We start from the raw sequence: 14178 nt of genomic DNA on the forward strand, positions 1-14178 counted from the left end.
AGAAAATTACAGTTTTCTATGAATTAAAGTGATAAAGGAGGTTAATTTACTAGTTTCAATCCCTTTGTCATTAGGATGTGTTGATAGGAAGTCATTTGGGTTTTTTGAGGACATCGCTGAGAGCTGGAAGAAATCAAAGTCTGGCAGTAAAAATTTTCTTTTAAGCCGTATGATTTTTTTCCCCTAGATTTTGTTAAGATCGATCACTAACCAAGAAGCCTGATTACTAACATTCTTAAATGTCAAAATACAAATAAAAACTGAGTTAAGTGTAAGGAAAACTCCAAATGGTTGTGCTTGATGCACACACTTCATTAACCGACACATTTGTTGAACAGTAACTTTCAAGGTGGATTGGAAACCTTAATAGCTTTGTGGTAAAAGACCACCATTTAATACAGTGGTTCCCAAAGTGGGCGGTACCGCCCCCCTGGGGGCGGTGGAAAGATCTGGGGGGGCGGTGAGGAAGAAAGGGGCGGTAGGGGGGCGGCAGTCCGAAGTCGAAGTCAGAAGTTTGAACGTTTGTTTGACGATTTGTACACAACACGTGCAGCAGGACGAGTCAGTGGACGACGCATCAGGGTCCGGTTACCACACGCCGCTCAAAAAGTCATATCAAGATTTTTGGTTACAAAAAAAAATCTCTGACTGCTATCAAGTGCTGTGGAACAAGGTCAAGATGTACTTTATTGCGTTCCCAACATCATATTTAGTAGAACAGGGCTTCAGTGCAGTCGCCTTGCTTCTTTCCAAGCAAAGAAACCGACTGAAAATTACTGACTGCGGGGATCTATGACTTCTTCTTAGTGAGTTCCAGCCTGATGTTGAGAAGCTTATGTCCCTGCACCAAGCACATCCATCCCATTAATAATACGTGTGAGACAATGAAGTTTACTGGTGGAATTTTTATTTACCATTCTATGTTGCTGAAACAGTTAAAACTGCTAAAAAAATAAATTGGTTTACTAAATTGGGTTTTATTTGTGAAATACACATTTGTGTTTAACCTTTCTCTTTTCAAATTGCAGCATACCAAATATCAAGAAAGAGGTGTTTGTTTCCATATGTGTCTGTGGGGGGGGGGGGGGGGGGGCGCTAGGAATTCACTGGGGAGCCAAGGGGGCGCCAGCCTGCAAAAGTTTGGGAACCATTGATTTAATAAGTCTATATATTGTATTTTAGGGATTATTAAATAAGAGCATGACAGTATGAAATAAGTCATTGTAGAAGTGAAATGTATGTATATTTAATTAGGTTATTTACAATTTTTCCACAATGTCAAAAACTTATCAATTATTAAGCAGACATTAATTGCAGGTAAAATAGAAGGCATCTTGATGGAACGGAAAGAAGGTGCAAATATGGCAGTGGTTCTGGTGTTAAAAGTGGAATGCTCAAACTTAAAATTGCTGTTGGAGCAGGAAATGCAAGTTCAAAATCATTTATACAAAATATGTACATTTACATTTTGTCACCTGCACACTACAATCAATAGAAAACAGCCAAACTGTGACTGCTGCCTCTTCGTAAGCCTGCAGCAACAATACACGACGACAGAGATCAGGCACAGGATAGCGTGGGTGACTTTAGTGCACATTCAGTTATGTGGCTCAGTGTGTAGACCTCTGTTCAATCAGAACATGAGCAGATTGGATCTTCGCCATGAGAGGAGAACGCCATAAGAAATGTTTGAATCACAATTTTATACGTAGATGTCCTTGGTGCCGATGCTATTCAGGGGTAAAGTCCAACCACTTGGGAATTACTTAAAAGAGCAACAAAACAAATTTGGGCGTTTTCCTAAATCCTTCACCTTAACATGACTTTTGGGCAGTTTAAGTCTCCCCCACTGTTATGGGAGCCCTTTTCTATCTTTGTATCCCTGTTCCTAAATGTGTTGCAGCAGGCATATAAAACACACAGGAAGCCTCCAACGTCAGAATTGCCCAATACTAACATTCCCTTTCCTTTTTTTTTTTTTTAATACATCAATTTGAAAATGAATTTTGAATCTACTTGGTTTTTTGTTGCTATTAGCAGTATTTGGTGAGTAAACACATTCTGGGGCTTCCCAGCTCTTTGGCATCCAGTATATCTTGGTGACATTCCAATAGGACATGATTAACAAAGTGGACACACAAATCTTTCTTTTTTTAAGCCTGCAGGGGTTGGTGACGCTTAAGTACAGAGCAGTTATTCACGTTCTTTTTGCGCCATGTAAAATACCTGTATGAATGAAATGGTTGCCTATCAACATTTTTCTGATTGAACTAGCTTTTGTACAATAACGCCTGTTGAGTTTTTAGCAATGAATTGAAAATGAATACAAGATTAAGATTCTGACAATTAATGACTCAACAAATACAGCAGAGGATTTTGTCCAAAAGACTAACAAGTATTAAGGATTCAAATTGCAGACAAGAACTGACAGCAATCTGTTTAAATAGAAACTTCACATCCCTCTCATAGTCAAGAATCAAAAACACACTTGGTGTTCATACATACTACAAGAAGGATCAATGCCCCTCAGGGGATAAAGACCTTCCACATATGACAAACCCCAGACCCACTTCCAAACCTTTTTATTTACAGCAGAGACCAGCTCAGCGCTTTTCCTTGAGAAATATTTCACAGAAATTCCTCCACATGGAAAACGTAACAAAGCACTGGTAGCCTGCTCCCCCATGGGTCATTGACCAACACAGCAGTCCAGTAGCTTGACAGCGCACCTGGCTGAGGAACGCCAAGAGTCTTACAAGGACTGAAGCACATATCTCCTGTATGGTGCCATCACTTGGGTGGCGAGGGCCATATAGGAAGCGGATGGGCCTCGGTGTTGAAGACATATTTGTCCAGACTGAGCAGATCCATGTCATCAGAAAAGAGCAGGTAGAAGTATTTCAATGTCTCACCCAGGAAGAAACTCTCCATTTTGTCTCTGGGCTCCAGGTTCTCAGGGTCACGGACATTGTTGATAGATGTGTAGCCTCCATCTGAAACCTATAAATAAGAAGGTTGGTGCTCAGGTGGCTCAAATGTATTATTGTGAGGAAATTAATGGGAAAACATGCGTTGGAATACAAAAAGACAGGAATACAAAATGTCCAGTAATAGAGCTGCCCTGCGGTTACCTGGTGACCACAAGATTTACCCCGCCTATTCCCCAACATCTGCTGGGATAGGCTCCAGCACGCCCACAATACTATAATATTCAAGCTGATTGCGTGATGTGGCAACTTGCACAGCCTGCCAAAACTTTTGTTTTGACCAATCACGGCAACGTAAATGCTAATCAAGCAGTTTAAGAAAAACATAAACCTCTTTTCCAGCTAAAAATGTACACTCGCTGTTCTTCTTCCAAAAGGAAACTGTGAGTAACTGTGAGAACAGAATGAATTGCCGCGTCCATGCATTCGTCCAGTGGTTGTCGCAAAGTTGGATTGGTTGTTTTGTTTCCCCCGGCCATAGTGCTTGTTGTTTTCGGCGCAGCCACATACCCCGCCCCTAAACACATTGTTGCTTTGTGATTGGTCCGTACAAACGGTGGCTCGGCTCAGAGAAAATAAGCAGGTTCAGTCCAAGATGGATATTGTGTTTTGGTGAACTCACAAATACGGTGGGAAATCAGCTTGCGAGCAAGGTTAACAATATACCAGAGTGGCTTAAAAAAAACACTATATTCTGTCTTTATGAGGGTAATATTTAAGTTTAAGTCCATATATGTTTTGAAGACTATCAGCTAAATACTCCAAAATTCTCTAATCCTTAATTCATACATATTATTATTAATTATTATTACATCATTATTATCACCTGAGCTGCTTAAAATATAAAAACGTGGGTTGGTTTGGAATTAGTAAAAAAAAAAAAAGGGATCTCTAAATTATTTTGGTAAGCCTGTAGCTGTTCATACATTTTACCTTGGTATACTTGTTGAAACTCTGCAGAATTTCCCATCCCCAGTCTCTGTACTTGGGGTCCTTTGTGAATCTGTACATGTAGAACAGACTCTCCACTGTTTCTGGTCTCAGCAGGTTATGTCGGTCTGCAGGCTATATTATAAATAAATAAAAAAAACAGAACAGCAAAAAGAAAAAAAACTGTCAACACAGAAATCACAAAACTAGGAAGTCATGCAATGTAAATTATGCAAGAAAAATCTATACATCCTGTAGACCCTCCTTTTTTTGCCCCCAATAACCAAACTAGACGCAAAAAATATTGCAAATTGCGAAATGCACCGCAGGTCAAAACAAGGTATTCAAAGAAACAAGGCAGTAACTCTTAAGAGGACACCTTCTGAAAGGGCAAAATTGAAAAAATGTTTGGGGATGTAAAACCTTACCTTGACATTAATGTCATTATTATCAGTAGCATGTAGGTTGAAATGCACAATCTCTGGGCTAAGTCCAGTCTCCATCTGTGTGTACATGTGGTGACAAGTCTCCATCAACTGTGAAGCTAAATCCATGTGGTCCCCTGGAAGGTCATTGTGGGCTCCCAGTGCCAGGGTCCCAGGCAGGAAACATACTAGGTGGTCCTGAAAAAAGAGGAATTTGATTGGAAGGCAAGAAAAATATTTACAAGTTGATTTTGAGTTTGACTCCAATGTATCCAATTAAAATCAATAGCTGGATAAGTGGCCCACCGACATGTACAAAGTATTCATTGCTAAATACAATGACAAGGTAACACAAAGGTTTTCAAAACATAAATAAGAAGTTTTATACCATCCGAACAAGCAAAGTTTCAATATTTGGCACGTCTTTGTTTGCATTTCTACCATTTTGGGACTGAAGCGGTTATGGGACAGCTCCCCAACAAAGGTCAATTTGTGTGGCCCCGTTTGTCTGACAAGGTGTTTTTTCACTCCATCAATTGCTTCAATGTAGTCCTCCAACAACCTGGGAGAATGAAAATAAGACCATCAGATTGATACGAATAAAATGTGCGTCTATTTTTATGTTCCATTGAAGATGTCCTCACTCACTCATCTTCAGTCTTGCCTCCCTGGAGCCACTGCTTGAGCAGGTATTCATAGTAGCTGTCAGCTCTGGCGCCCAATGTATAAATGCCTCTGTGAGAAAACTGGCCACTGTTGGTGTTGATGAACATTGGGATGAGACCATCATGTTTGCCCGGCAGGTTGTGGACCTGCCTCATTACCTCGTCTACGGCCTCCTGAAAAGGATTTTCATGTCACGAATACATAAGTGTATTTAAAAAAAAAAAAAAAAGTTAATCTGCTTAATGCCATCTATATTTCCACACACCTTGCTGTTCAGATAAAGCCTGCTTGCCCACAGTCATAATAGCAGCATGCCAAAGTACAACTTGATTTCCCTTCCCATTTTAAATCTTTTTTTATTTTATAACAGTGACTGACTTGTTTTCTTCCCCAATCTAATCGTCAAACGGACCGCAATGCAACCCACAAAAGTATTTAGTTTCGCAAAAAGTTTTTGGAGGGCCACATTTCATATTTCTTTGTAAATGGAACAGGGATAATATGCACCTACAATGCAAATAACATGTTTATATGACACTGCGTCAAGAGTCACACATTAGGTAATTAGAAACATGACACACATATCACAACACACACTACACCAGATTTGGTGCCTTTCTGACCTTGTACTGTGGGTCCTGAGTGAGACGGCTCAGCTCTCTGAATTCCAGCTGAATGCTTGTGACCTCAGCCATGGAACTATCAGTCGTCCATCGAGGCGGGTGAGCTGTTCCCTTCCCGATATTCACGTCAGAGAAAGGGATCTTAGAAGGTGTTTTGAAGGCAGGCATCAACCTGGACCCAAGGTCTTTCTGTAAGCAGCGCCGTCAAATTGAGTTTCTTGAAAATACAAGGTATGTTAGGAAAGCTGCAGGACTGGTATCACTAAAGACATATTTCAAAACCAGACAACAAGTTGTCCTTACAATTAATTTAACAATAACCCCCTGCAGCTTCCCAGCCTTCTTTGCTACATCCTCAAGCACTACAGTGCAGCTGTGCTGTGGTTTGAAAGATATATTTTGTGACACCAGTCATGATAACTTTCTGATACAGCTTGTAATTCGTAAATAAATTGCTTACAGTAACGTCAGCACAACAGCAAAACAAAGAGCGAGTTTGGCTTTTAACAAAAAAGGCACCCGCTAAAACAGAAAAGAATTGCTTGCGGGATGACTCACAGCTTTATTCAGGAACAGCTGGTCTCCTGTTAGATGGTAGGTACTCAGCAGACCACCAAGGATACGAATGGTTGTCTCGAAAAGATTCACATCCACATTTTGGTTGAAAGAAAGCTTCTGCTCTATCCATTGCTTTGCCTCTGCAAACTCTGATCAAAAAAACAAAGTCAAACTGAATGGTATCCAAACATGTATGAGGCTATGATGAAAATAAAACAGTAAAGTTAGTACAGAGCTATACGAGTGTGTGACGACATATAACATTTGTGATGACGATAAAGTGTGTGACGACATATAACATTTATTGCAGGCACCTCAAGACCGTGGAGATGACACGTCAATGGGACGTCAAACGCTGCGTGTTTAGGGTTAGATTTTCTTGTGCAGTAACAATGTGACAGCTTAGGGGGAACATTGGTGTGCGATAACATCTTGTTCTCCTCACTTAAATATTGTTAGTTATCTGAATGTTGTCAGTCATTTAAATGTTGTACAGAGGCTGAGAACAACCGGAGTCAAATTCCCTGTTTGGCATGCACAAACCTGGTCAATAAAGCTGATTCTGATTTAATTATGTCACATGTGATTTGCATGACGACCAAATTATAAACAATTGGAACAGTACAACCTAGCTTAACTTGCCTATTTAATGTCATCAAGATACTTAAATTAATCTTCATATCAAAACATTCATTTAGGAATTGTTCCACCTAAAAAAAATAATTCACATGAAATATTTCTAGTTAACAAAGTACCTTCTTTCAGGCCCATAATCCACATGGTGTCCAGGGAATCAATGAGGGTCAAACCCAGACCAAACCACTCGCTAAACGACTTTGAGATGGGCTTGAGCTCATCGTGGCCCCAGGCGTAGTCTTTGTAGCCCTTCCATGCGTGTCTGAAGGCATCACGCACGGCCTCCAGCCTGTCCACACCTCCAGATTCACCTATAAACAAAAAGGCAGGAGGATAATAACTTCGTCGCATCCAGTCGTTGAGTCAGTTGTGCTGTATGTATATAGCATGCAGGTAGCTGTGTGTGTGTTTTTGGGATAAAAAAATAAATAAATATACACACACAATTGTCATTCTAGAGATGGACGTCTTGCCAAATTTCAAATAATCTATATCTAAACTCATTGTCCAAAGACAAAGTGAGAGAGAGAGAGAGAGAGAGAGAGAGAGAGAGAGAGCGAGTGCGAGAGAGAGAGAAGAGAGAGAGAGAGAGGAGAGAGAGAGAAAAAGGCCATAGTCTAAGTAAAACACCAAACACAAAATTCCAGTTCCCTCATCATTAGTTTGGTCTTACATTATCTTGTAGTAAGAATGCCAACAAAGGAAATTTGGCACTGACCAGTGGCTGGGACAGTAGCGGCTGGGATCGCTGGTACCGGGATGCCCGCACCAACCTTCTCAATAGCTGAGGGTGGAGGCTCAGTGACCTGATCAGCTTCAATCATTGCTCCTCTCCAGCTGAATAAAAGAAGAAAATGTGTACAGTTCTGTGGGACTGTAAACTTTGTTTCAATCGCTGCAATGCACCTTGCAAACACTATGGAATATCAGTAACGCTTTATTAGGCAAAAAGCCTACCTGACCAACTTTTTTTGCTTCTCTCCATTTTCCTCTTCATCTTGTACTTGTTCTTGTCTTCCCATGACAAAAGTGTGTGAAACGTTTACATTTCTCTGAAGATTTGGTGGTCCTCTCTTTGGAATTCTTTTCTGTTGACATGCACAGCAAATGTTTTAATTTATTACACAAGCAGCACTTTAATTCGCTGCGGACATTGAAGAGGTGCGAGTTTTGCCTTTATGTGCTCAGACCATTTTAAAATATAGGGTGCGGGTTATGCCTTTCTGTGCTCAGACTATATTAAAATACACATAAAAATGTCATTTGTATCTAATCCGTTACCTTACATACGTTCTGTGAGTCTGCATGTCCAGAAAAGTCTTGCTATAGTTTCAAGGAACACATACAACAAAATGTTTCTCACATTTATGGGAAGTTTTGGAAAAATGTCGATGTTTGGTCCTTTAGGGTCAGTCACAGGATGTGGACTCACAACTGGTTTATGACTCAAATCAGGAAATGCACGCTTCAGCTCATCTTTATTCACTTCCAGCCAGTCTTCCTTTTTTGAAAAATCTAAAAACAGGCAAACAAACACATACAAAATTAGCTAAATTGGGATATTGTCAATCAACCTTTTCTAAACCACTAGCAATACTACTACAAGAAATGGCAATATCGGCGGATTAATCGTCATTAGCTATCTCATTAAGGGCAAAATCCAGCTGGTTGTTTCCACTACTGCAACCGGATTACCGAGCGTGGTGTGCATTCAAACAAGGCCACTTACCTGTTCTTGGTTTTGATATGTGGGAATAAGAGAGGAGTGCCAATACGAGAGTGAGAGCAAGGAGAAAGAGGATAAGGCTTCGCTGCAGTCGAGACAGCTGCTTCCATTTCTGTTGGCACGTAAACCAAGGTCGGGGTTCACTTATGTAACAAAACACTAAATTTTAAGATGAGCTAACATTGATTTATAATATGTACATTGTCTGCAGTAACTGTATCAAACCTGTCATTTATTGATACTTCACACCTAACTGCATTATTCTTTTGCGACTTTCCTTATCGTTTGATGTTTGTCCTCATGGATTCCTCCTTCAGTCTAATCTTTAGTCAGTGGGATGCATGTTTTGCTACCACACAAATATGCTGACATTTGATGCAGCACACTGAACAAAAAGCCATTATCTTGTCTTTTGCATTTGGTGATAGGGGAAATCCTTCTGACAGCCAAGTTGTCTGATTTGTAAAAAGGGTAAGGCAATGCATACTAAAATTCCTAACTCTTTCTACAATACAGTATATACAAAGGACACAAAGACAATTAATACAATTTCAGATAAATACAAAGAAATAACTGCATTCTTTAAGCGTAATAAGGTGCCTAAGGGCAAAGTTCTATTTGTTCTGTGAAGAACAAACAACCCAAGGTCTCTGACAGGAACCTGATTCCATTAGTTTGATTTTTTCTTTTGCCAGAACTCAGCGATGCAAAATACTTGACTGACAGTCTTGTTTTAATGTTGCATTTATGGGATCACATCTGCTCACACACAGTGCTATATATAGCGACATTGTACGAAAGAATGGATGATTGAGTTTGTGTTAAAAATCAATATCAGCAAACAGAAAAGTGCGGTCTAGAGGCTATAGTGCAGCGTTAACTTAGCGGCGCAAATGAGAAAAATATCCAAAGCAACTAACATTTAGAAGTACAAATGGATGGAGTAACGTTTTATTGGCATGACTATTATCTATACCTATCCAGCTACTATCTTTGCATGTGAAAATAATTAGTTCCAATCAAAAGTGTGATGCTTGAAGACGCAAGTCCTAATTGAATCAATATTTTTAGTGTCCATGAAAACACGGCATCCAATCATAATAACGTTGATTGTGAAATAACCATAACATCAACCTACAATACATGAGCAGATGAGATATCTGTGTCCAAGTGAGTGTGTGTACCTACCCTCCAGTATGACTGTTTGCGGTGTTTCCCATTGTTGTAAATGTGGCAGTTTGGATCAGTGAGCGTAAGCGAGATGAAGTCCTTTCTCGTTGATGGATGCATCATGTCATCAGTGAAGGGAAGATAGTGGTCATTGATACTGTATTCAGAAAACAAGAAAAAATGTTATTACCCTCAAAATTAAAAAAAAAATTCCATATGTTCTGCAAAATCTTATCTGCTGGTTTAAGAGGGGCGAGTACCATAACCAGCCCTAATTGAGTTATCGGCTGCCCTCTTGTGGCTGATTTATCAGAAACAAACAAAGATGAGAAGAATAGAAAGCTGCCATTTATTTCATGCAATTTTAAGGAAAGCTGCTATATGGGAGTATGTGTTTTTTTTTGTTTTTGTTTAATTATCGATCAATTTGAAGTGTTACGTAAACGCACACAACAAAAACAATACATACTTTCAAGTAAGGAGAGTAGACACTATTGGTTGCTATACCACAAAATAATATATATATTCATATATATATATTCATATGTGTGTGTGTCAACACTGAAAGTGCCAGAATCAACCACGCACTATCTGCTCATGCATTTTTATGCAGGATTCTACAACAATTTGTGTATTGCTTAATCTCCTTGACATATGTGCATTGTGCCGCATAAATGCACTTCAATGACTCTAAAATTCCACACAATGTTTTTTTTCTTGTTTCCACGCGTCCACAAAGCCTGATAGGGTAGAATTTAAAGCCACTTACTTGAAATTCTTTTTGGCTTCTTCCGTCGATGTTGTTCTCTGGAAAGCTAACCAGCTACAAGATTAGCTAGCTGGCTAGCGGGGAGAGTCTCCTACGACAGGAGACATTAAAAAAAACTAACCGGTGAAGCTCGATCAATTAAATCCATAACTGTTACAGAAGACAGTGACTTACTTATACGTGAATAGTAAGCACGTTAAACAAAATATATTGGAGAAATTCACTATAAGGGAACCGTACGTTGCACATAATGTGACGTCAAATCACGTGTCCATTTTCTTCTTCGCGTTCCGGCAGTCAAACTGTGCGCCCCCTACAGTCCATATATGTGCACGACATTAAAAAGAGAATGTTTTTTATTATGGACGTTCTCAAATAATCATATGTATATATCAGATATATCAGATATATCATATATATATATATATATATATATATATATATATATATATATATATATATATATATATATATATATATATATATATATATATATATATATGCCTGATTACTGCTGGAATAGGCTCCAGCAAGCCCGAGCGGACAAGCTTTATAGAAAACGGATGGACACACACACGCGCACGCACGCGCGCGCGCACACACACGCACACACACACGCACACACACACACGCACACGACTAAGTAATGGTCTTAGCAAAACAGAATGTTCACGCTGGCTTTATTTACTGAGCAAGTAGATAAAAACACATTATTTGGCACAGCACCACATATTTTGATATGATCATTGATTTTTGAGGTCTAGAATAAGGCCAATCAAAAAGTATTTACTAAACCATCAACAAAACCAAAAGGAAATAGGGAAGCTATTATGAGGTAATAAACATTTGTAAAGTTTTCCACTTATGGTTACTTAGATTTGTTCTGCGACAATGGCCACCTGAATGTCACTTCTCTCATAATAATTTGAAAACCGTCCCATTTTAAGTTAAAATATGGTGTGACGTGGGAACAAAAGTGGATTCAGGGCCCAGGCGTACAAAATCCCCAAACCCAACCTGAGAAATATTTAAATGAAAACTTAAAACACATGAAACAATTCATTGTATGCCTGACAAAAGACAGCACCGAAATGTTCCACATAAGGTTTTGGATGGATTAAATGCATGTGGAACTCATAAATAAACTTTTATCAGCACCTTGAAAAGAGACAGAAAAGTTCACCAGTGACTATTTTCCAGCAAGGCACTATGTGGAAGTTGATAATTATTATTTACACAATGTCTGTAATCAGAGCCCTATTTACATCATGTAAGCATCTGTAAACAATGTACTTTTTTTGTCAGCCTGAGCACACAGCAGTCATTCAGCATCAAATGATATCCCCAAGACAAAAAAAGGGGCATCTGTGTTTGCATCCATGACCTGAAAGTCTTCAGCGGACAAGTTATTCTAACTGAAACAAATGGGTCCAACATTGAAGCCAAATCGATGTGTAAAGTTTCTACCACCCAATAGTGCCACATCTCTCACAGGAAGTAGGTGGAGGTCCTCAAACTCAAACACCGACTCCCGGGGTCCTGACACCATCTTCTCTCCAGGCTGATGATATGGAAAGAAAATGATATAGAATTTACTCTCCTGTCATTTTAAAACAAAAATCATACTCATTTAATAGTACTGAAACAACAGAAACACAACAATTAAAGACCAGACCAAAATTTAACCATGTTTCACTGCTAAGTTGAAACCAAAATGAAATCTGTAGGTTACTAAATTGGTACCATTACAGCTGGCTGCAAATTAGTATTATAGAAAACTGAAGAATTTTACATACCACACAATCTTGAATTGCTCCAAGGAAACTTTGCGTTCTTGTGTCAGTGAGGAATTTGATGTCACTTTCAGACGGGCCCAATTTATGTCCTGGCTGGCAGAAGTAGGTCACTTTCTGCGTGGCTGTGCTACTGTGCAATCTCAAAAAACGCATCTGAACCAAGTTGGCACCTGGGTAGATAAACTTATCAAAGGAGACATATTGTTAAATCTTACAATGACAAAACCAAAGAAAAAAGCAGTAGCAAAACAAAGATTCTTCGGTATGACAGGCTAACCATGGTATTAAATAACTAATTTAATTTAATATCCTATACAATGCAGTCACAACATGCACAACATTTAAATATTTAGGTTTTGCTTACCTGAAATCCTTGGTCCAGTCTACTGAGCCACTGAAAGGAGCCCTCTGCAGAAGATTCCTCCATCCAGGCTTTCATTGGCAACTGCAGCCAAAGACATAATTACCCATTTGTAAACTGTGCAGATTAGTTGTTCTGTACAACTATTGCATCTTTTATTAGTCTCAAGTCTCAAATTACAGATATGAGAACTCCCTTTGGGTAAATTGCTCTATTTAGCGCCACTAACAAGGAGGGAATAATAAAATAGAAAAAGAAAGGGTGTTGATTAAAAATGCAATGTGCAATGTTACAGTCTATTATTCCATTAAGTGGATTTATTAGTGGGAGTTCATTGATATGGCGACTAATGACTCAATGATTGACATAAAGATGCTCGATAAGGTTTATGTTCTTGAGATTTGGACCTGAGAATCTTGAGGATGAAGGCATGTCTGTATAGCTGAGCTAGAGAAGCTGCAATAGGCTGGCAGAGCATCAGCAGAGCTGCCTTGGTTTGGGTCGATGTAATATGTTCCTAAAGAGAACACACAGTAAGACTTCAATATTCAGGTCTGCGCTTGGAAACATATTCACACTGATAGTTCTTTAAAACCTGGAAACTTGTTACTGTTGGAATTTGTGTAATACATCAATATCATTTAATACAGTATACAATAGAATTTTAGAGAAGAAACAGTTAGTAGCAGTTCAAAATGTGTTTACAATACATTTTGAGTATTGGCTAACTGACCATTAGCATATTCAGGATGGCAGAGCCAAAGTTCCAGACATGTGGTGGCGGGATGTTCTTTGGTGCCATCAGGAGGATCCATCAATAGTCGAAGCTCCTGCTCTAGAGACTCCAGAAGAGCTTGGATTAAAGAGTAATTGGGCTTGTCAGAGACATACGTTAGTTCCTAAACAGAAAGAGAAAAAGGTATGCATCTAATCATTTACAAATAAACACAACTTTTGTTTGTTTGTTGTACCAACCTTGAGTTCTCTCAAAGTTATGTTTATAGATGGTCCAGGAGCTCCAGTAAGGCCAGGAAGACCCTTGACATAAGGATGACAAAAACATATTAAATGCGACCATAGTCTGTCTGGAGTATGAATTTAGTAACATCACTCGAAGTGTATAGTCTCGCATTGGAAATAGAGTAATCTCTTGTTTATCGCCGATAATTGGTTCCAAAACCATCTGCGATAGGTGAAAATCTGTGATGTAGAGAAAATATACTGTTACAACATCCATTTTATACACCTTTTGTATTTTTAAACACTGCATTGTACTTTTAAATGCTTTTTTGTAATTTTAACACTTTTGTAAAACTGACTTTCAGAAACATTCTTATTTATAAATAAATAAATAAATACATACATACATACATACATACATACATACATACATACATACATACATACATACATACATACATACATACATACATACATACATACATACATACATACATACATACATACATACATACATACACACATACATCCTCCTCTCTGCTCTTGCGTGCAGGCCGGCTGACGCTCCCCC

General features: G+C 38.9%; 2 protein-coding genes across 2 annotated transcripts in view; both read right to left on the bottom strand.

Moving 5' to 3' along the window:
* Positions 1-1221: 1221 nt before the first annotated feature.
* Positions 1222-9873, bottom strand: LOC133163543 (endoplasmic reticulum mannosyl-oligosaccharide 1,2-alpha-mannosidase-like). The gene is given in 14 exon segments (XM_061293567.1): positions 1222-3000; positions 3921-4052; positions 4346-4540; positions 4784-4904; positions 4991-5181; positions 5632-5820; positions 6190-6338; positions 6945-7136; positions 7544-7662; positions 7783-7913; positions 8189-8340; positions 8555-8663; positions 9740-9852; positions 9855-9873. Coding segments are annotated over 14 exon segments (2022 nt in total). The 3' UTR covers positions 1222-2790.
* A 1280-nt stretch (positions 9874-11153) lies between these two features.
* Positions 11154-14178, bottom strand: part of si:ch211-196i2.1 (collagen alpha-1(I) chain) — a 57947-nt gene continuing 54922 nt past the window's right edge. The window contains exons 62-67 of the mRNA XM_061293227.1: positions 13623-13685; positions 13381-13546; positions 13055-13164; positions 12651-12731; positions 12287-12469; positions 11154-12051 (exon numbers count right to left, since the gene is read on the bottom strand). Of these exons, the coding sequence (XP_061149211.1) occupies positions 11902-12051; positions 12287-12469; positions 12651-12731; positions 13055-13164; positions 13381-13546; positions 13623-13685 (753 nt within the window). The 3' untranslated portion in view covers positions 11154-11901. The remainder of the gene's footprint in view (positions 12052-12286; positions 12470-12650; positions 12732-13054; positions 13165-13380; positions 13547-13622; positions 13686-14178) is intronic.

This window comes from Syngnathus typhle, linkage group LG12 (assembly GCF_033458585.1).
Source record: "Syngnathus typhle isolate RoL2023-S1 ecotype Sweden linkage group LG12, RoL_Styp_1.0, whole genome shotgun sequence".
NCBI lineage: Eukaryota > Metazoa > Chordata > Actinopteri > Syngnathiformes > Syngnathidae > Syngnathus > Syngnathus typhle.